This window comes from Entamoeba invadens, assembly GCF_000330505.1.
Source record: "Entamoeba invadens IP1 unplaced genomic scaffold scaff_1105074726357, whole genome shotgun sequence".
Classification (NCBI taxonomy): domain Eukaryota; phylum Evosea; order Mastigamoebida; family Endamoebidae; genus Entamoeba; species Entamoeba invadens.
The window spans coordinates 109,587-129,319 of record NW_004443615.1 but is presented as its reverse complement, the minus strand read 5'-3'; the positions used below and the strand labels follow the sequence as shown (position 1 = coordinate 129,319).

Here is a 19,733-nt window from a genome sequence, read left to right as displayed (position 1 = left end):
ATTGAGTATAAAAAAACACCCAAAACTTCAAAAGGTGTAAAATAACACACTTTTGGGAATTCGATTTTCATTCAAAATAGGTATCAAAACATTTAATTGTTGGAATTGGGGAATCTTTCAAATCAAATCAATGGTCGTTCTAACCATATTTTTTGCTCTTATTATCGTCTCAAAGTCGGCTATCAGTCCATGGGTGGAAGATACTTCACTCTCTACACATTTAAGAGTCAAAAGAGCGGTCGAGTTTGCTTTTAAAGAACAAACTAATTTGGACTTGATGATTAATGAAGATACAACCAGACCTTTTGTGAGAGGTAACACTTTCACAACGTCACTCTCGCTATTTCCGAACCTTGAAATGTTGGTAGTGACATCCACTATACCTTATAAAACAACATGTTTGTTCTGTTAATAAGTGGTCAAATTTTGTGTATTTAATGTATTATAAATAGAACACCGATTCAATATAGAAAAAAATGTTATATATTTAGAAATCGTTTAAAAGTGTAATTTATTAATTTAAAGATGCTGATGAGACAAATGCACCAACACTAGTTCTTACTTTTAAAGATGCTTCAGAGTCTGTTTCAACAAAAGAATACAAGTACACAACACTGAGTTCACAACCTGGCAAACGACTAAAATAATTGACTGGACCACTGCATTCTTCCCTTTGACTAATTACACAAAAACACTTTCTTTTTTGGAAGAACCAGATGTAGACACTACAAAGGCTTTTGTTGCGTTCATGTCGTATCCTGTTTCTAACACCATTATATCAAAACCGACTTTTGGGAGAACTTTAACATCAATACAAATTGTTTGTAATTTAAAAATATATTGATATAATTCAAACTCACAAATAGAAAGGAGGAGAAAATAAAGACAGTAATGTTTATTCCATAGTGGGTAACGTATTTATAGACTATGACTTAGACATATGTAAACGTATGTTTAACACTGGGTTTACACAAGAATACACAGAGACAATGAAAGATTGGGAAGAAGTGTTGTCGACGACCATGTGGAGTGAAGGAATAGATGTGTCCACTTTCATGACTTTCTCCATAGAAGGATACTTTTGTTTTCCTATGGTTGATTACATATTCTTTGATGAAACATCCAAAGTGTCTACAAAGTGGAAATACTGTAACAAGTATCTTGAAGACACTGATAACTTTAATAGTGATCCTTGTTGTAACAGAAGTGCCCCAGGCAAATGCAACACATTCAGAGATAGAAAGTCGACATATATGGGAAAAGAGCCTGTCTGTATGTTCGACTTTTTAAATAATGTGGATATGAATTTGACTGATAAGCAAAAAATAGAGTTAAATGTGAGGTCTTTTGCAATGACCGAAGTCACACAGTATTTCCATGACTACCACTTTTGGTCTCTTCCAACTGTTTTATGGAATTTTATTAATTCAAACCAACACAAGAGGTTTGTGTGTCGAAACATATTCAACGACCAAAGTGTATATAGCACAGTTCTCTGAATGTCCAGTTGATATTCATTTAATTGATGGATTTCCTGCAGATAGCTCTGGGTGTTATACACCAACTGAATGTCAAATTGATATTTTTTATTGATTTGTGTGTGGCAAATGTTGATGACAATGGCAGAATAGCAAGATACAATTTGGAAGAGTTGGAAATGAGCGTTGCAGTTGCATTGGGAGAGCCGAAATCAGTTGAGTTTGAATTTGATCCTGCGCATCCCAACTACTGTTATGCATATGATGGAAGACATTTCAATTCAAAAGATGACAATCCCAATTGTGAGGGATATGTTTGTGATGTTAAAACCGATCGGTGGGTATTCAAATCTAAAGAAGAAGCTCTTTCAAAGTGTCCCCAATTAGCTACCAAATGTGCTATACAAAATCAAGGATGTGGTATTGGTGATAATGTAAAGAGACCGGCTAATGTAAGTGATATTGGTGACTCTTTCAAGCGATTTGTGAGTGTTCTTGATATCACTCCAGAGGAGTGTACTGCAATCAAAGGAATTGATTTGACTCAAATGAATTCAAATACTGATGATGACTATGAGTGTCTCAGTCAAGTAGTCGGATGTGCAGAGATATTAAGTCCCGAGTTTGTTCATTGTGATGAAGCAAGCATGTTGACTAATGTTTTCATGTTTAATGAAAGGACTTTGCCACGTGCAGAGACGTTTAGACTAAAAAGAGCAACAGCAGACACTCCGGTGAAAAGTTCAGTGAAGACTCTTACTCCAAATTATGAAGATTCTATTAAAGTGTTTTATGTGAAATACATTGCAGCTGAACTCACACAACGAGCTCCAGTTTTCTTTGAATTTTTCAATAGAGAAATATCGACCTTTATCACTGACTGTGTATTTGTTGGGAAGGATAAATATGTAGATTATAGTGGTGTTGATTTTCCATTGACAGTGATGACATTGAACAGAGACAAATCAACCAAATATGAAGAATTTGAGTTGGAAGCTGCAGGGAGTTTAGACGACTTAAAAATGATACAATATGATCGATTTTATGCGTGTGGGTCAACTGCAATATTTGGGACTATAGATGGACGTGCGAAGGTCATGGGAAGTCAATATCCTTTGTTAAATTATTTTAATGAAAAAATCGATGAAGCAAAAGACAATTTAGGGTTTAGAATGCCAGTCAAATACAATGACTCAATTGGTGGGCGAGATGAAAGTTTCACGATTGGGTATATCGTAGGAGACGCTGTCAAATTTACTGAAATAGTTGCAGAAAACCATTCAGCCATATATATGGGAATTAGTGAATATTCAACAGTCGACTTCACAGAGGCAAGTACATATCCTATTAATGACTTTTTAAGAATAAGAGAAACAGAAGAGAATGGGCAAACTAAGTTATGGATAGAACCCCTTTATTTGGAATGTGTCCACACTTCTTCTGACGATAACAAATTTGTGTTTGACTTTGTCAACTCGTATGTTCTTTGTAAGGTACCAGAAAGCGTCTATTTAACATTCACTAAAGACGATGGCATATTACCAATTTACAGACTCCCTAAAAATAAAATTAAAAAAGACTACCCTAAAGATTCTAACACTAAAACAGTCGTTGTAATAGTAGTACCATCAGTCATAGGAGCTTTGATTCTTATTACTCTTCTAATTGTTATAATTGTTGGGACTATCAAGTACAGAATCGCTAAGTGAAGAAGACTTCTCAAAGAATATAACGAGGGAGACTTATCTTCACTTGGTGGATTACTGTTACAATTCGAATAATAATTTGTTTGTCGTATTTTTTATGTAATGGAGTGATTGGATTGTTATATATTTATATAATAATAATTTTTAAAAATCATTATTATAATCAATTATTAATCAATTCTTAAGGGATTCATGAGGATTGTTAATTTTTCTGAGGATGGTAAATATCTTAAACATAATTTCTTTCAATTTAGATTTTTTTGCCTAAGATCAAAAAGGTATATTTTGAAACACGTGATTTTCTTTAAAAATGCTATTTATGGATTTTTTGAAAGATGATTCTTTCAGTTGATTTTTACAAAAAAATAATCTACTTCTATTTTTTGATTTACCACAAGACTAACTTTGGTTTAAATGAAAACATTTGACAGACATTTAAATTATCGAAAAAGTCAATTTTTTTATCAAAAACACAAAACAAATTAATCGAACAATTTTTAATTTTTTTACAAAAATAATTTATTATAAATCAATTCATGATATTTCAAACAATAAAAATTGATAGCAAATAACGTATTAATAACGTATACTCTATGCGATGACAATTTATGTATTTGCGCAAATTCAAAAAGAGAGGTTTTGGATATCGATGAAACAACGATTGATAAATAAACAAATTTTTAAAATAAAATCATTTTTGTTTTAAACGTTTTTATTTATTTTTTAAAAACATATACACACAAGAAATATATGTTTATATTATTTTTTTATTATACAATATTAATTCTCAATAGAAATTTGTTCAATTTAATAATCAATTTTATATATTAATTGGCGTTTTTGTTGTGTTTTGACGATTTTTGATATAATCAATTATCAAAACCCACTTTATAAAAATTCTTTGATAATTTTATTTATAGAATTTTAAATCAGAAGTGGCAGTGCTATACATATCTCTGAGGATGGTAAGTCGTGTAACAAACAGACTTTGTCAACACAGACTTAAACATCTAAGAAGTGAAATGACGTGTTCCCATATTCAAAAATAGTAACTTACTCAATATACATTTCAGATAGATGTAAAAGTGTAAACTTTCTATTTCTGTCATCCTCAGAATATAATTGCCATCCTCAGAACTGTAAATCTGTTTAAAACACAAGTTAATATCAAAATGAAACAATCATATTAAAATATACACAATATGATTAACTTTGTTATTATAATAAATTTGAATAATTGCATAAATTACAAAATTATTAATAAATTTGTTATTTTAAAAAATGCATTTTTATAAATTAATGTTTTCGACTTTTTCAATTTTCATTTTGATAAAAAAACAATTATCAATTTAAACGTAAATTTCAATTATTATGTTATAAAGACGGATTCGGAAATAATTTCAATAAGTATATAATCATAATATGAACAAGTTTATTTCACGTTTTGTTATTTCCCGTCTCAAGTTCGCGAGATATAATTATTGTTTTTGTTTACTGATTATTGTGGCGATTTTTTGATTGTATTTAATTTTTTGGCATTTATGACAAATTATTACCATTATTTAAAATTTGAACTTTGACTCGAAATATTAAGTGTAACTTATAACTTGAGTTATGAAAGTGGGCCTTATGGGGAACTGAACCTTATGGATTTGATTTTTGTATCCTCAGAAAAATATTTTTTAATAAGGAAAGCTTTAATCCTGAGGATACACCTTATCCTCAAGAAACCCTTTAATAAATAATAAAATATACTACTTTTAAAATAATGAATAAAGGTACGAAATTGTTGGTCTTTTTAATTACAAAAATTGTATCTAATATGATTTATATTTTAACACTGTTACAATACTATTTGACCAATTTTAAGAAATGATCTAAACATTGTGGAGGTCATTATCATATCCTCTGTTGTCTGTATCAAAGTGTTTGGTTAAAAATCTTTTACGTTTTTATAATGTTTTAAAACATTTTAACTTAAACATTATAATTACATTACTTTTTGAACATAGAAAATATTTTTAATATTTTTTACAAATTTGACATCATTATCAATGTATGCTTTTTAAAGTTAATTGATAATCAATTAATTTGACTTTTTAAATAAATCAAAAAGAAATAACTTTTCTCATAAACAACCTTTTATTGTTCAAAAAAATTATTATTAATTATTATTATAACATATTATTATCATGTTTTAACATATAATAATGTGTTTATGACATAAAAAATAATATGTCATTTTTTGAAGATGTTCCTGGTATTAATAAAGGTGTCGATCACTCAAAAATCAAATGAAATTTGCTCTTCTTCTATTTACATTATTTGCGCTCTCCCTTGCTGATTATGGCTTCCTTGAAGGTAATTACTATTATACGGCAATTGAGCTTGGGAAATGTTACAAATATGGTGATAGCGATTTCGCAAGACTTGAACACAGTGCTCAAACTCCTAATAATTTAACTCTGTTTCTTGGTGATGATTGCAAAAAAATGGTTGAAGAAAAAGAAGGTGCGAAGGATTTTAAAGAAATACAACGATTGCCTTCTCACATCTATTTCGGAGAAGTATATTTTGTTGAAACTTGTATAAACCCAAGTGGAGTATACGCCGTTCCATTGTATTTCAAAGGAGGATGCGTCTTGAGTGATACTCCTGGTAAATACCAAAAATCAAAAGTGGAATCTGATAAGGTAGTGACATCTTTGTATGAAGACAACAAATGTGAAGGTAAAGTAATTTCAACTGAAAATCAAACTCTTTTCAAATGTTTAAAAGAAGATGTTGGATACATAAAACTTGAAACAAACACTTCTGGAGCTTTCATGAGTTTCATCATGCTTGCTATGCTTCTAGTCGTTTTAATCTAATTCGTTATTTTTATTCATTTTGTTCATTTTTTTTTAAATTATGCAATACTAAATTATTATATTTTTCTTGTTTGTAAATTTAAAACATTTTCGCTTGTATTTCCAACATAGACTTCGAAAGTCATTAACTTTATGTTATGAAGAAGATCTAAGAGTGTTTTTAAGACATATTACTGTAAAATCATTTGGTTACAATGAAAAAATTAGATGGATACAGCTTAATGATTGTCTCAAAGTATTTTACATCAATCAAAGACTTTATCAATGTCATACTTGTATGTAAAAAATATAAAGACACACTTGATAAGTTTCATTTTAACCCGATTCCATTGAATGTCAGAACAAGGTATTTCTTCCCAAAAATTGAAACATTGGTCATTTATACAACAAAAGATTACTGTTTTAACGAAGAAAAGTTCTTCAAAAAGGTTGTATTGTATCCCGTCAATTACGAAGATACTCAAAATTCGGATGACAATGTAGAGTACAAAAAAGTAAATTATTCTAAAAAGGATAGAAACTTGTTTGGTAATGTGGTACCACTGACAATAAAATCCATTGCAAATAACTGTTTTTATCACAACGAATTTCTCAAAAGTGTTAATATACCAAATGGAGTCACTTCAATTGGAGAAATGTGTTTTGACAATTGTTTATCATTACAAAGTGTTTCACTTCCTTCAACACTCCTTTCAATTGGCAATTATTGTTTTCTCAACTGTTGTAAACTATCAGAAATCAAACTTCCAATGTTACTTAAGCAATTGAATGACTCCTGTTTTGTCCATTGTGTTTCTCTAACTCAAATTGAAATTCCAAAGAACGTCCTTTCGATAGGCAAATTTTGTTTTTTGGGATGCAAGTCCCTCGAAAAAGTAATTATACACAAGGGACTTGTGTTGATCAATCAAAAATGCTTCTCTGGTTGCATTTCATTGAAAACAATTACAATCCCATCAACAGTAACAACAATAGAAGAATGTACTTTCTTTGGATGTTCATCTCTTGAAACAATTGACCTTCCAGCTGTCAAAAAGATTGAAGATGAAAGCTTCTTTAGATGTTCAAAATTATCAAAAATCAACTTTTCTAAGAAACTTCCAAAATTTGGAAATTCATGTTTCTTCGACTCGTTGTTAAACCAAAAAACATTGAAAATACCTTCCAACGCATTTCTGAAACCGGCATGGTTGTCTTTTATTGAAGAAAACAACTTTGTTCATTATTGGTGATTTTTTGACTTGTGTTCAGTCTGTCTGTAACAATATTAATTATTTTTTTGGTTTTAATTATTAAATAATAAATTATTATCTAATAAGTATATTAGGACTTTAATTAATAATTTATTAATAATTATTTATAATATAATAGTAAAAACTACTAACAAACTAATGAACTATTTTACATCATTTTTATAAAAAGTATGTCAGTGTTTCATTTTTTAATTTGTTAGTTTGTTACTATCAGAAAAATATGGGAAAACTTATACCAAAGAATCCAAAACTTGTTGTGAATTTTGTTGAATCAATTTAGCAAAAGAATAAGTATGTTTATAACCTCCAAATCCACTTTATTAAGAATTCACTATTCAAGCACTAAAAGTTCATTAACACAATGAACAATGATTTACTGACTCCACTTGTCAGAACATACAAGCTGATTGTCACGTGTTGTTCGAGTGATGAAAACACACCTAGCATTGGATTTGAACTTGTCAACGAATTGGTTGACACGTTCAACACAACATTTTCTGTATTCACAAAGAAAAGAGCTTTTCCTTTGTGTCACATTGTGTCGTCTGAAGTCATTCGTGACATACCAAAAATGATGAACTATTGCATTTCTGAATATTTTGAAAACGCAGTTAACGACTTAATAAGTACAACAGACTTTGAGTTTTTGAAAAATTGCTTTGTCCACATGAAAGATGAACCAGATATTGAAAAGAACCATTATTACCATGATGCAAAAACAATTTTGCATTACTCTAAATTTATGTTTGATCGCCTCTTTTACTTGGAAGATGTTGGTCTTTTTATCGCAATGATTTTTGGCTTATTTGATGGAAGCACATCCGACGAACAGAAGCTGGAAAAAATTTCACAAACTGAGGCTATCTTTGAAGAGCTTGAAATCAGTCTGAAGACTTTCGACAAAAACAACTTTGGACTGACAGATGGAAAACAGATACTCGAGATTAAAAACCAAATAACTTTTGATGAATTTAAGAGAAGATGGACCAACCCAACACCACTCCAACTCCTCAATGACAGATTAAACAAACAAAAAAACGAGATCGACTTTCAACTCAAAAGATCACTTGCTGAAAACAACGAGTTGTTGTCTGAAATAGAATGTCTTGAAAAAGAAATCACAGAAAAGAACATAACAATTGAAAATTTTGTCGCAATGGAAAACTCCTTTATAAAATTGCAAGAGGAAAACCTCAATCTTTTGTCGCAAAACGCGAAATACAAAGAACAAATTGCTGAATTGGAAAAATCGATTCTAATCGAAAGAAAGAGAGACAAATCACCAAAAGTCAAACAAAACGAGACGGAAGGCAATAAAGAAGTCCAAGAAGTACTTGACACGATGTTCAAACAAGTGACAGATGAAACAATTCAATTAGGAAAGGAATTGCCCCAAGTTTCCATCAATAGTCCAATCAACCTGAATTCCACAAATTTATTAGTTGGTACCAAAAGTGATGCTGTGAACTTTAACTTTCCTTTGGAATTTCTGAAACCAATGGAGCCAAACTTCGACGAACTTTTCGAAGACGACACGCCAAGAGAAAGACGAGAAGAACTGAGTCAGAACGTATTTGAAAAAACACAAGTGGTCCGAAAAATATTGGACGTGATGGAGCGGGGACTGAAGAACTTTGTTACATTTGAATTGACTGAAACATACACTTTAAGAATCAGCGAAAAGACTTTGGAAGCTGGAGGGAAGTTTGCTGTTGAGATTACTAGACTGATCATCAAGGAAAACATGGCGGTTTCACACGACCCGGTCATCTTCTCTGTTGATCTCGAGCAAGTCAAAAAGGGTATCACTGACTTCATTTTTGAAGAGAAAGGGTCGACCATTTTTGGGGAAAAGCCGCTGAATGTTGTGATACGAGTAGCGATAGAAAAGGTCAAGAAATGCATTTTGAAAGTTCCACTTCTAACGGTGATGAAAGGTGGGAATGTACAGACTGAAATTGATGGGGAGAAGTTTATGATACCAATTGCGAAAGGAATTGAAGAAGGCGAGGAAGTCACTGTTGACTCAAAAATAGAACCCGTGATATATAAGATGAAAGTTACAACGACAGACCCGGTGTTTAAGAGAAAAGGAGCCGATCTTTACACTTCTATCGAATTTGATTCAAAATTCAAAGACAAGACAAAGGTTGTTGAAATTAAAATGGTGGATGGCACCTCTCACAGTTTTATGTTTTTTGTCCAAGACGCGAATTACCTTATTGAGGGTTGTGGTCTTCCAAAAGGTGAAGGTTTTGGTGATTTGTATGTTAAAACCACACTCATTTAATTCTAATTTGCTATTTCCATATAATTGAGGTTTTTATTTACATTAAAATTGTAGTAATGATATTATAAAGAAATTAATAAGAATACCGACGCAACAATAAAAAGGAACAAAGAAATGTATTTATGAGTATCCAGGAAGACTCACAAATTCAATTACTCAACGAATTGGGCGACTCATTGAAGTCACTCCAACGAGCGGAGAGGTATGAACAGTACTTGGGGATACAAGAAGGAGAGAATGAGAGTCAAAGTGGTTGCCCAAATATTTTCGAACTCGACAATGGCATCATAAAGACAAAAAATGACTCACAGAGTGTTTCACAAATAGTGCAATTTAGTGACACAACAAGTCAAACAAATCAACTGCCAACAAAAGGGGAGAAACCGATTAAAAAGGCGCAACAACGCCGCAAGAAGGAGAAAAAAGACAAGAAACAAACGAAAATACAAAGAGACAAATCGGCTGTTATTGCACACACTTTTGACAAAATAGAAACATCACCAAAAAGTCGAATGAAGCTGAGAAAAAAAGAAGAACTGAAACAACCGATGTTTTTAGCAGACGAAATACAGAGAGAGTATTTGAAGAAGAGAGTTGGTGCGAAACAAAAAAACGAGTTGGTTTCACAAAAGGTGGTGGTTAATGTACACCAACCAACTGAAACGAACGAAAAGGTGAAACACAACAAGCTCACAAAAGTCCTAAAAAGAGACGACCAGTCACAAATTTACGTTTGTCTCACGGGGTTCGACAGAGACGAGGAAAAAGAATTGAAAGAACAATTGACTGAATTACCCCATGTATTTCCAGTTGAGTCGGTTGATAGTATGACCACACACGTGGTTTCAAAGAGCTCACAAAAAACCATTAAAGCAATGATGGGGATCTGTCGTGGATGTTGGATATTGAACGAAGAGTGGATTGAGGAATCATTACTACGAAAGTGTCCTGTTGAAGAGCGGTGGTTTTGTTGCACTTTCTCAAACGGAAAACCAGTACCTGAGCGCAAGTTAAGAATTTTCCATGGATTAACGTTTCGTGTTGGGTATTGTGGCGTCACTGAACGCACTTTAATCATTTCTTTAATTAAATTGTGTGGTGGCAAAATCACCAACGACGACGCTGATTATGACATTGGGATAATGCATGGGTGTGTTGCGTTAGAGTGGCTATATCAATCGATTATGACCAAGTCGATGTTGGACCACTCTCGGTTTATCGTTTCTTAGAAGAAAGTGTTTTTAAATTGATTGTTTATTTTATCGCATTGTTGTGATAACATTTCTGTGTTTAGAAACGAATAAAATATGAAAATAAAATCACAAAAAACAGGGTTGCGATAACTATTTTCAATTATATTATAAAATATAACAAAATTAACTATAAATATAGTTAAAGTGACATTATTGAGTGGGTTGACTGAACGCAATGCGATAAAACAAAAAACACAAAATCAAATCCATTCAAAACCAAACACAGTCAAGATAAAACCTTCGTGACTGAACAACACAGTGTTGTTTGACAGCGTATAGGCATCTTCTATGGTATCCAAAAACATGAATCTCTTATCCGACATGATGACGAAAAAGTCCTTTGAAATGATTGATTCTTTGACATACTCGTCTAGTGCTGGTATGATCAGAGACATGTCAAGTCGCGTACTAAGTTCTTTGGGCCTTAAGATAAGAGGATTTCCCATATCTTTTTTGTTCAGTATAAAGCCGAAGTGATTTTTCCTTGTAACAAAATCTGCTTTGAAGGATGGAGCTGTTGGAAAAACAGAGGAGTAAAACCCTCCAAAGAACATGTCAGTCGACTCTGCAACAATGACATACCTTTGTAACCCTGCCATCTTTTTAACAATGTCTTTACGTTGTAACCCGTCGCCTTGAGAATTATAGACAAGTCGAAAGTTTGAGGCGTCGCTCCAATGTGTAAGGTACGACATCATCTGTGGGTCAAGTGTTGGCTGAAAATACTTAAACGCGTTCTCTGTAAATTCGAGTGCCCTCTCCATCTTTTTGAAATTTGTGACCGAAAATGAAGGGAAGTCGAAGGTCTCGTCATGTGACTGTATTGAGTTTGAAGATGAAGAAGAGCATTCCTCCATTTTATTTTGTTTAACATTATTAGCTGTTGTGATATGTATAATTCCGTAGTTGTTAATGATGACTTCCATCATACAACTTTCACTGTTTTTATTTGTTCGAATATAACTACTTGATTGTATTATATTTTATAGTATATTAATTATAAAATAATAATTCTTTTTTTATAGTCTCAAAGGACTTTGACTAAAAAATTAAAAAAATCAAATCAATTCTGCTCTTCAAACTTCGAAACACCAAACAACAAGGCGATTTCATCCAAAATTTTTTGAACGTTATCCCTGTTGATTATGATGACACTTGTGAAATCACTCACTTTACCAGGAAGCGTCCATCTATCTTTTCCGGGTGTTTTAACTGTCGCAATTGCTTCCGCATATTTTGCATAGACTTCATTTTCCATCAGAACATACTCGAGTTGTTGTGAATTTGAGACTTTCTTCTTTTTTCGCTTCATTGCGCCATCGTCGTCATCCTCCTCTCCATTGTCAACTCCAATGACCGCAGACGCCAATAATATGAAGTGTTTGACTGGTTCTGTGATGTTATGCTCTTTATCGTAAATACCAATTTCCTCATAGATCGTGTTGTGGAGCAACGAAGTCAAGTCGTAAGGGCAATTGACCAACCTCTCATTAACTATGAACACCGTCCTCCCATCTGCTCCACTCAACACGTTTTGGACTAATTGAAGTTTCTCTGGACATCTCGTTTTGAAGGTCTCGGTAATGAAATGGGAAAGAGGAGAAACTATATCAGATGGCATTTTCTGGAGCTCGAGAGGAATCGCAATGCCATATTTGTCCGTTTCGGTTTTGATTATCGAACCACATTCAGTCGTTAATAAAACGTCTGTCAACGCGTAGAGGTTCATCCCAACGTATTTAAGGGAAGAGTGAATCAAAAAATTGACGATTTCAGAATAATCGTTTTGACTTTGGTTTTCAAGGAAAAGGTCGACGTTGATCTCTTCCATTGCATTGGGGTCCATATTGTTTTCATCATCTGAAAACTTCTCATCTTCCTCTTCCATGGCATTTGCACGTCTTTTCATTCTTTTGCTTTTTCTCGTTATAGGGTTAGACATTGAATCTTGACAATCAATTAAAAAAATAATTTGAGTGAATGTATTTTTAATTCTTGTCAATGTAAATTATAATATTAAGAACCCCAAAAATGCATTTTGATCAAAAACAGGAAACATTATTTCATAATTTATTTAATAGTAAATAAATTGGTTAATTATAATTAAAATTGAAAGAAATATAATAATATAAATATAAATAAAAATATTATTAATTTAGTATTAAATAAATTGTTGAATTGTATATTATTATTGTTATAATTTATTATACTGTTTACACTTCAAATGACATAAAATGAAATTTAAATAATATAAAAATCAGGAAATTTTGAGTGTATAAAATAATTTTCCTGAATATCAAAAGTTTATTATTCTTATTAAAGTACACTATCTAAAAAGGGAAAATCATCAAACATTGGCTGTATATCCCTGTTAAATGGGTCATCTATATTTATTATAGTCTTAACTTTTTGAAAAAATAATAAATTTTATTTTTAGATAAAGTTGAAAACATTAAAAAAAAGTTGTTTTTTAGTGTATTTAATTGAACTTAAAAACATAAAAAATTGCTTGATTGCTAAAGTTTTTCTATTTAAATTCAATATCAATATAAAAATTCGTTGAATATTTTTTGTTATTTGCACTAAATATTATCGTCTAAACTTGAAGGTCGATATCCAAGTTGCTTCTAAAATAAGTTACCAATAATTGCGAATTAAAAAACAGTTATTTTTTTTAATTTTGACAAATTTATTGTTTTTTTTCGAATAAATATCAAACCAAAACATTTGCGAATCGAACAAGCAATAAAATAGTGGGTTACCCACCAAATATTCACCCTGTTTTTAATTTAATTTAGTTTTCAAGGATAAATCTTAATAGTTTCGGTTATTTCCTGAAAAGAACCCTTCTAGAGTAATTTTGAAATAAACTGCTAAAGAGTAGGATAACTAATAAATAAAATGCAACATTCCTGTCTTTTTCCACTTAGATAGAATGATATGAATTGTCGAGTAAAAAATAGAATGGTTAAGATAAAAAAACCCACCAAAAGACGAAACAAAAAAACTGTTAACTAATTAATTAAGAACAATGATATCTGTCCGGTATGACTATGTGTTCCTTACTTTTTTTGTTCTTTTTCTCCACATTTGCGCTCTTTACTTGTACGCGTCTGGATTTTTAATCACGTCAATTCGTGTCCCAACACAATCAAAGTGCTCTGATGAGATAATGACCAACACACTCTACTCATTAAAACACCCACCAGAAAAGTGTTGGACAACTCCATTATTTGATAAGACAATGGTGTACTTAGTCGACGCTCTCCGCTTCGATTTTGCGTTTTCCGCCGACTATCCACCTCTTTTTGAGAAGATTAATTCGACTAAAGACCTTAAGTTGTATCACAATAATATGCCCGTCTTCAACACTTTTTCTGAGAAATACCCTGAAAAAACAGGGAGGTATCACTTCATCCCAGACCCACCAACTACAACAGCACAAAGAGTACTGGCTATGACTACTGGGTCTGTGCCTGCATTTATCGAAGTTTCAAACACTTTTAATAACGTCCAAGTTGACGAAGACTCGTTCATATCTCAAGCAAAGAACAACGGACTGAGAGTCGCATTCTCCGGCGATTCGTTGTGGACTGACATGTTTCCAAATATGTTCGACGAAATTGCCACGGGGCCGTCGCTCGATATCGCCGACTTGAATAGTGTTGATTTGATATGTAAAAAGGCACTAGAGAAACACCAAAAGGATGAGGACTTTGATTTGCTTATAACCCACTTCTTGGGAGTCGACCATATCGGCCACTACTACCAACCAGACCACCAAGTCATGCAGGACAAACTTAAAGAAATCAACTCAGTCTTGGAGGATTCGTTGACTAAGATCTCAAACTCGAAAAGTAAAACCCTGGCTCTTATATTTGGAGACCACGGAGTGACTGAAGAAGGAAATCATGGAGGAGACACTGTCAGAGAGCTAGATGCTGCACTTTATTTATATGACAGTAGAACAAGAGAAGGCGGAATTAAAGAGACAGGAAGTGTGAATCAAGTAGATATTGTACCCACTATTACACTTGGCCTTGGGCTGCCTATACCATTCAGTAACACGGGAACCCCTATTAGAGACGTTTTTATGGGGAGAGTGAAAACTTTAGATGGTGTGCAGATGTATGTCAATGCACTCAACTTGACGACAACACAGATGATGCAATTCTTTTATGCGAATGCGAAGAAGAACAAGAGGGATGTGGAGTGGATAGACCGAGAAAATGAAAAACACAAAGGTATTCAACAGGAGGAACTGGAGCACTTTGAGGAATTGGACACTCTTTTTGAGATTATGGAGAAACACGAAAGCTTTTCAAAAGAGCTTCACACGATTTTTGTCAAGCAGAATGCAACATTCAAATTCAATTATATGATGTGTGGTATTATCATAATGGTTTTGTCGATGTTTGTGATATTACTCTATGTTGTCGGATACCCGCAGTTCTATGTTGACATCAAAAAGGTGTTCCACGGAGTCATACTCGGTATGGTGCCTGCAGTTTTCCTTAAGAGGATATATCCCCTTGAGATGGGTAAAATTGATCAGTACATCTTCTTCATGTCACTTGGTGCGGAGATCACTTTTTTTTCAGCGTATGCGAGACAATTTAACAAGTATGTATTAACTGGCGTACAATTAGTAGGCAGCATTAAAGGCGAATTTTTGGTTAGTGTAGTTGTGTTGATATTATATGGACTTGGGCAGTACACAGACTCGTTTATTAAGGAGGAGAGTTACACCTCTTTCTTCTTTGGTGAAGTGCTTTCGATGTTTCTACTGTATCTGTCGATAGCGAGAGGCAAATTGAATACCACACAAATTGCAATGCAAATTGGAGTGTTGACTGTTATACCATTTATAGAGAGCGTCCCTTCTATTTTTGGACTCATTGGTCTCCCCGTTGTGATCTTCTTTGTGTCGTCTGAAAAGTACATTTTAACAACTGCGTGTGTGTTGGCAAGTGTCTTCCAAATACTGAGCCCGACCCCAACTTCTGTTTGTGGTATAACACTTGCGAATGCTATTTACTTGATGTCGATTGTGTCGATTGTAAAGAGTTTTATCGAGAAGAAACAAGTGAGTGAATATATTTATGCATGCATTCCCATTGCGGCGGTGTTATTACCGAATACTGGAGCAACGAGTTTGGCGATTTATGTTGTCCTGTTTTCGTTCAATGTATTTGACGATGTTCACACCTCCGCACTTCAATTGGTGTTTTTTGCAATACACTTCTTTTTCACAACTACACACAACGTCCAATTCAGCTCAATTCAATTCAACGCTGGATTTGTGGGTGTTCCATTCTATTCAATTCTTCTCAATGGAATTCTCATCCTGTTCAACACTATGTTCTTCCCTTGTTCTGTAGTATTGGCTGTTGCTTACGTTTCATTACAAAGGAAAAACGGAATTGAAACTTATATGAAAAATACACTGATTGTTGTTGGGTTCTTTGCGTGGCAAATGGTCTCGATCATGTTCTTCACATACTTTGTGTCAGGTCACCTGGAGATATTTAGAGTGTTCACGCCTAAAGTCTGTTTTGATGCCGTCTTTTTGGGAACAATAGATGTCATCTTGGTAGTCACTGCTTTCCTTGTGAAAAGAATTCAATTGGTTAAAGATGAGTAATTTTGATTAACTTTATCATTTGTTTTCACTTAGTTTTTCATTTGTTTTTAATCATTTGAGAAATACACGCAATAACTTATTCTCACCAATGTTTTATCACCAAAGAGTTATCACAGTGAGTATTAAAATAAAAATTAAATTTTCTAACTTGACAATATCTTGTCACCGAAGACAACCCCCAAAGAATAATAATCAACAGCCAATTGTTAAAATTTGTCACTGAGAATTCTTTGTAATATGGGATTCATCAAAATATAACGTCATTCAAACGTTTTTGTTTATTAAAAATATGAAATATTCTTGGAATAAGTATTCTATTTGTTGCTAATATTAGAAAACAAATATTAAGGAATATCTTCTTTTGGATGTGTTTGTCAAATTTTATACAAATGTGAACATGTTTGTCACAAATAATTGTCAATTACAATGTTCAATTTTGGGAATAATTTGTCAATAAGGAATACAATGTTTTTTCTAATTATAAAAGTAAAAAATCAACAATTTTTAATATAATTCATTTTAAATAAAACAATTGATTGATTAAAAAATGGGTATAATGAAATTTGTTTTCATTATATGAACATGTTAATTTGTTACTCACATGAACATACTTCTGTTATCAAAAGTATCTTTAAAAGTTATTGAAAACTTTTTAAACGATTGTTTTACAATTACAAAAGAAAAAAATACGAAACAAGAGAAAAAATTGGTTGATTATAATTATTCTCCATAAAATAATTATTGTTGACCAAAAAACCAAATTTATTGTATATAAGTTAACACAAAGGCCTTTGAATTGATGATTTTTGATGGTATTGAGTTGAATTGATAATTTATTAAATTACTCTTAACTTATTTTAGTTTTTAAAAATGAAACAAAAGAGTATCAACTGAAAATTGTACATTTTTTAGAGAAAGAAAATTAAATTTGGGAAGTTTTAGATTATATAGTGTATTTTTTGGCATAAAGTAGTGTGAATTGGAAAACGAAGGTAAATCAAAAAACACAATTTGATTGGATCATAACAAAAGTGCATTTTAATTGTTTATTTGTATAATAAAGCAAGAATTTTTTGGAACATTTTTATTGAGGTGAGGATGGTTGGAAAAGGAAACCATGACACAATTTTAAGCATTATCCTAATCAATTTTCTAAGCACCTTTAAACTGTTTTTATATATAATAAGTTAAAAAAGAACTTTAAAAGCACATTCATGTCGATTGAGATGGTCAAAAATAAGAAAAATTCACAAACAAAGACGTTGGAAGCAGTCTCTTTTCAAGCTGATCTTCAGAATGTATTAATATTTTTATTATGTCAACGGTGTGAATTGACGGTGCGCAAACCAAGTAAACAGGCCCGAGTAACTACACAATTTCAAAAAGTTAAAACAATAAAAATTGGGGATGAGATAATTGATCTTCAGAAAGTTGTTAAGAAGAGGTGTGACAGTTTTGCTTTGATTTTGTCTCAAGAAGGAGTTAAACTTGAAACAATAAAACGTAGAATGCAACCAACCAAAAGAAAGGAAGCATTTCATTTTATAGAGGATATACTTTTTATGAATGGGATAGTGGTAACTGGTGCAAGAGATGAGAGAGATGGAATTGTTGGAGATGCCCAGATCGTCGATTATATGAACAACAGTGTTCTTTTCACGTGTGACCAAATTCGAGTAATGGGACGACAGATCAGTAGGAACATTGGCAGTGTTATTGTTGGAGACAACAGTACATTCCTCAACAAAAATTTTATTTTTATTTGATGTTATAATTTATTCTTAAATAATTGTATTATTTTTGTACTTGTACCTTTTCCAGGGGTAATTATGTTTCACTATTTTTGTAATATTATGTTTTTAAAATGTAGTTTTTTGAATAATTTAGTGTGATGAAATAAATTTGTTCAGTTTTTTGATTTATATCCCATAATTTCCAATGCAAATAAAAATAAAAAAATAACAACCCACGGAAAAGAATTACAGCTGGGCAATCAAACCTTCGCGCAGCAAACGAACCTTAGTTAAAAAAATATTATTTTGCTATCGTTATATTAAACTAATAAACTGTACATATTTAATAGCCTCTTTTAAAAAAATACTTTTTTTGTTTTTTTATTAAAAACCCGTGTTTTTAAGGAAAATAACAAGTACTTTCCCAGTAAAAATAAAAATTAATGTCTAAGGTAAATTTGCCCAACTGTAAGTACAAGGGGAATATGTTTTAATGTCGTTTAAGCTTTCTTTGACCAGGTCTTATGTTAATTTATTAACTTTGATATATTTAAAGGTGAAAACAAATTATTTGTTTCTACACAATACATATTTATTAGTAGCAGATTGAAATAAACTTTCTAATGTAATCTTATATACAATTAAATGTCTTTAATATAATTTATTTAAAATTGACAGTTGTGAAGAGGAGTAATCGTTTCATGATATCGGAAAACTAATTTATAACAAATGTCAATCTGTTAATGTTTAACATTCCATTTTCCATATCTTTTATCAAAATTTTCGGGTAAAATTTTTTATTTCCCAGAAATGCTGTTTTTGTTATTTGGTATGATGTTATTTTATTAAAAAAACAAATTTATAGAAAAAATATTATCGTTTGCATTTTTAAGTTTAACCTTTTCAGTATCGAAATTTCCAAAAAATGTAAACTTATTTATATCTTATTCATTTTAAGTGTATATTAGAAAGAAATAATGCAAAAAACGCTTTAAACTTTTTACAACCATGGGGAATACCAGGAAAATTAATTAATAGTAAAAAATAATTTAATTTACTATAAATTAATAGTAAATTTTGACCTAAAATCGTATTTTTGTTGAAAAAAGGTTCACTTTTTCTGTGAGGAAAACTTGACGACTTTTCCTGTTATTTTTTTCAAGTTTAATTTTTTTCTTTTTATATCAAAAACTTGTGTATAGTATAATAAACTATACATAATAAGTTTTTCTAAAAACAGGGTTTTAAAATAAGAAAACGTATTAAATAAAATTCTGATAAAAAGTTATTTATTGAAAAACAAGCGATACGTCATACTTTGAATTAAACTAAAGTAATTATTTAAATTTAGTTTTCATTGGAAATGTTTTAATGTTTTGTAACTAACGTGTAAAAAGTTGACATTTTATTGAATTTTAATATTTGTAACAAATAACCTAATATTATGATATTAGTTGTGCAACCACACTGACGTTTAGTGTTCTCATTTTTTAATTTTATGTTGAG

At 31.6% G+C, this 19,733-nt stretch overlaps 9 protein-coding genes across 9 annotated transcripts; 7 read left to right on the top strand and 2 right to left on the bottom strand.

Moving 5' to 3' along the window:
* Positions 1 to 130: 130 nt before the first annotated feature.
* On the top strand, positions 131 to 3,187 carry EIN_369750 (hypothetical protein; the record flags this gene model as incomplete). Its single annotated transcript, XM_004259376.1, has 4 exons — positions 131 to 360; positions 598 to 820; positions 867 to 1,444; positions 1,636 to 3,187. The coding sequence occupies 4 exons, from the start codon at positions 131 to 133 to the stop codon at positions 3,185 to 3,187; spliced, it is 2,583 nt and encodes an 860-aa protein (XP_004259424.1).
* Positions 3,188 to 5,478: 2,291 nt separating this feature from the next.
* On the top strand, positions 5,479 to 6,054 carry EIN_369740 (hypothetical protein; the record flags this gene model as incomplete). Its single annotated transcript, XM_004259375.1, has 1 exon — positions 5,479 to 6,054. One exon carries the CDS (start codon positions 5,479 to 5,481, stop codon positions 6,052 to 6,054), a length of 576 nt encoding a protein of 191 aa, XP_004259423.1.
* Positions 6,055 to 6,248: 194 nt separating this feature from the next.
* Positions 6,249 to 7,286, top strand: EIN_369730 (hypothetical protein; the record flags this gene model as incomplete). Its single annotated transcript, XM_004259374.1, has 1 exon — positions 6,249 to 7,286. One exon carries the CDS (start codon positions 6,249 to 6,251, stop codon positions 7,284 to 7,286), a length of 1,038 nt encoding a protein of 345 aa, XP_004259422.1.
* Positions 7,287 to 7,668: 382 nt separating this feature from the next.
* Positions 7,669 to 9,597, top strand: EIN_369720 (hypothetical protein; the record flags this gene model as incomplete). The annotated part of the gene is made up of 1 exon (XM_004259373.1): positions 7,669 to 9,597. The coding sequence occupies one exon, from the start codon at positions 7,669 to 7,671 to the stop codon at positions 9,595 to 9,597; it is 1,929 nt and encodes a 642-aa protein (XP_004259421.1).
* Positions 9,598 to 9,719: 122 nt separating this feature from the next.
* Positions 9,720 to 10,826, top strand: EIN_369710 (hypothetical protein; the record flags this gene model as incomplete). Its single annotated transcript, XM_004259372.1, has 1 exon — positions 9,720 to 10,826. One exon carries the CDS (start codon positions 9,720 to 9,722, stop codon positions 10,824 to 10,826), a length of 1,107 nt encoding a protein of 368 aa, XP_004259420.1.
* A 224-nt stretch (positions 10,827 to 11,050) lies between these two features.
* Positions 11,051 to 11,614, bottom strand: EIN_369700 (hypothetical protein; the record flags this gene model as incomplete). Its single annotated transcript, XM_004259371.1, has 1 exon — positions 11,051 to 11,614. One exon carries the CDS (start codon positions 11,612 to 11,614, stop codon positions 11,051 to 11,053), a length of 564 nt encoding a protein of 187 aa, XP_004259419.1.
* A 299-nt stretch (positions 11,615 to 11,913) lies between these two features.
* On the bottom strand, positions 11,914 to 12,792 carry EIN_369690 (protein bcp1, putative; the record flags this gene model as incomplete). The annotated part of the gene is made up of 1 exon (XM_004259370.1): positions 11,914 to 12,792. One exon carries the CDS (start codon positions 12,790 to 12,792, stop codon positions 11,914 to 11,916), a length of 879 nt encoding a protein of 292 aa, XP_004259418.1.
* A 1,089-nt stretch (positions 12,793 to 13,881) lies between these two features.
* Positions 13,882 to 16,494, top strand: EIN_369680 (hypothetical protein; the record flags this gene model as incomplete). Its single annotated transcript, XM_004259369.1, has 1 exon — positions 13,882 to 16,494. One exon carries the CDS (start codon positions 13,882 to 13,884, stop codon positions 16,492 to 16,494), a length of 2,613 nt encoding a protein of 870 aa, XP_004259417.1.
* Positions 16,495 to 17,708: 1,214 nt separating this feature from the next.
* EIN_369670 (hypothetical protein) lies at positions 17,709 to 18,521 on the top strand (the record flags this gene model as incomplete). The annotated part of the gene is made up of 2 exons (XM_004259368.1): positions 17,709 to 18,206; positions 18,405 to 18,521. The coding sequence occupies 2 exons, from the start codon at positions 17,709 to 17,711 to the stop codon at positions 18,519 to 18,521; spliced, it is 615 nt and encodes a 204-aa protein (XP_004259416.1).
* Between the last annotated feature and the right edge of the window lie 1,212 nt (positions 18,522 to 19,733).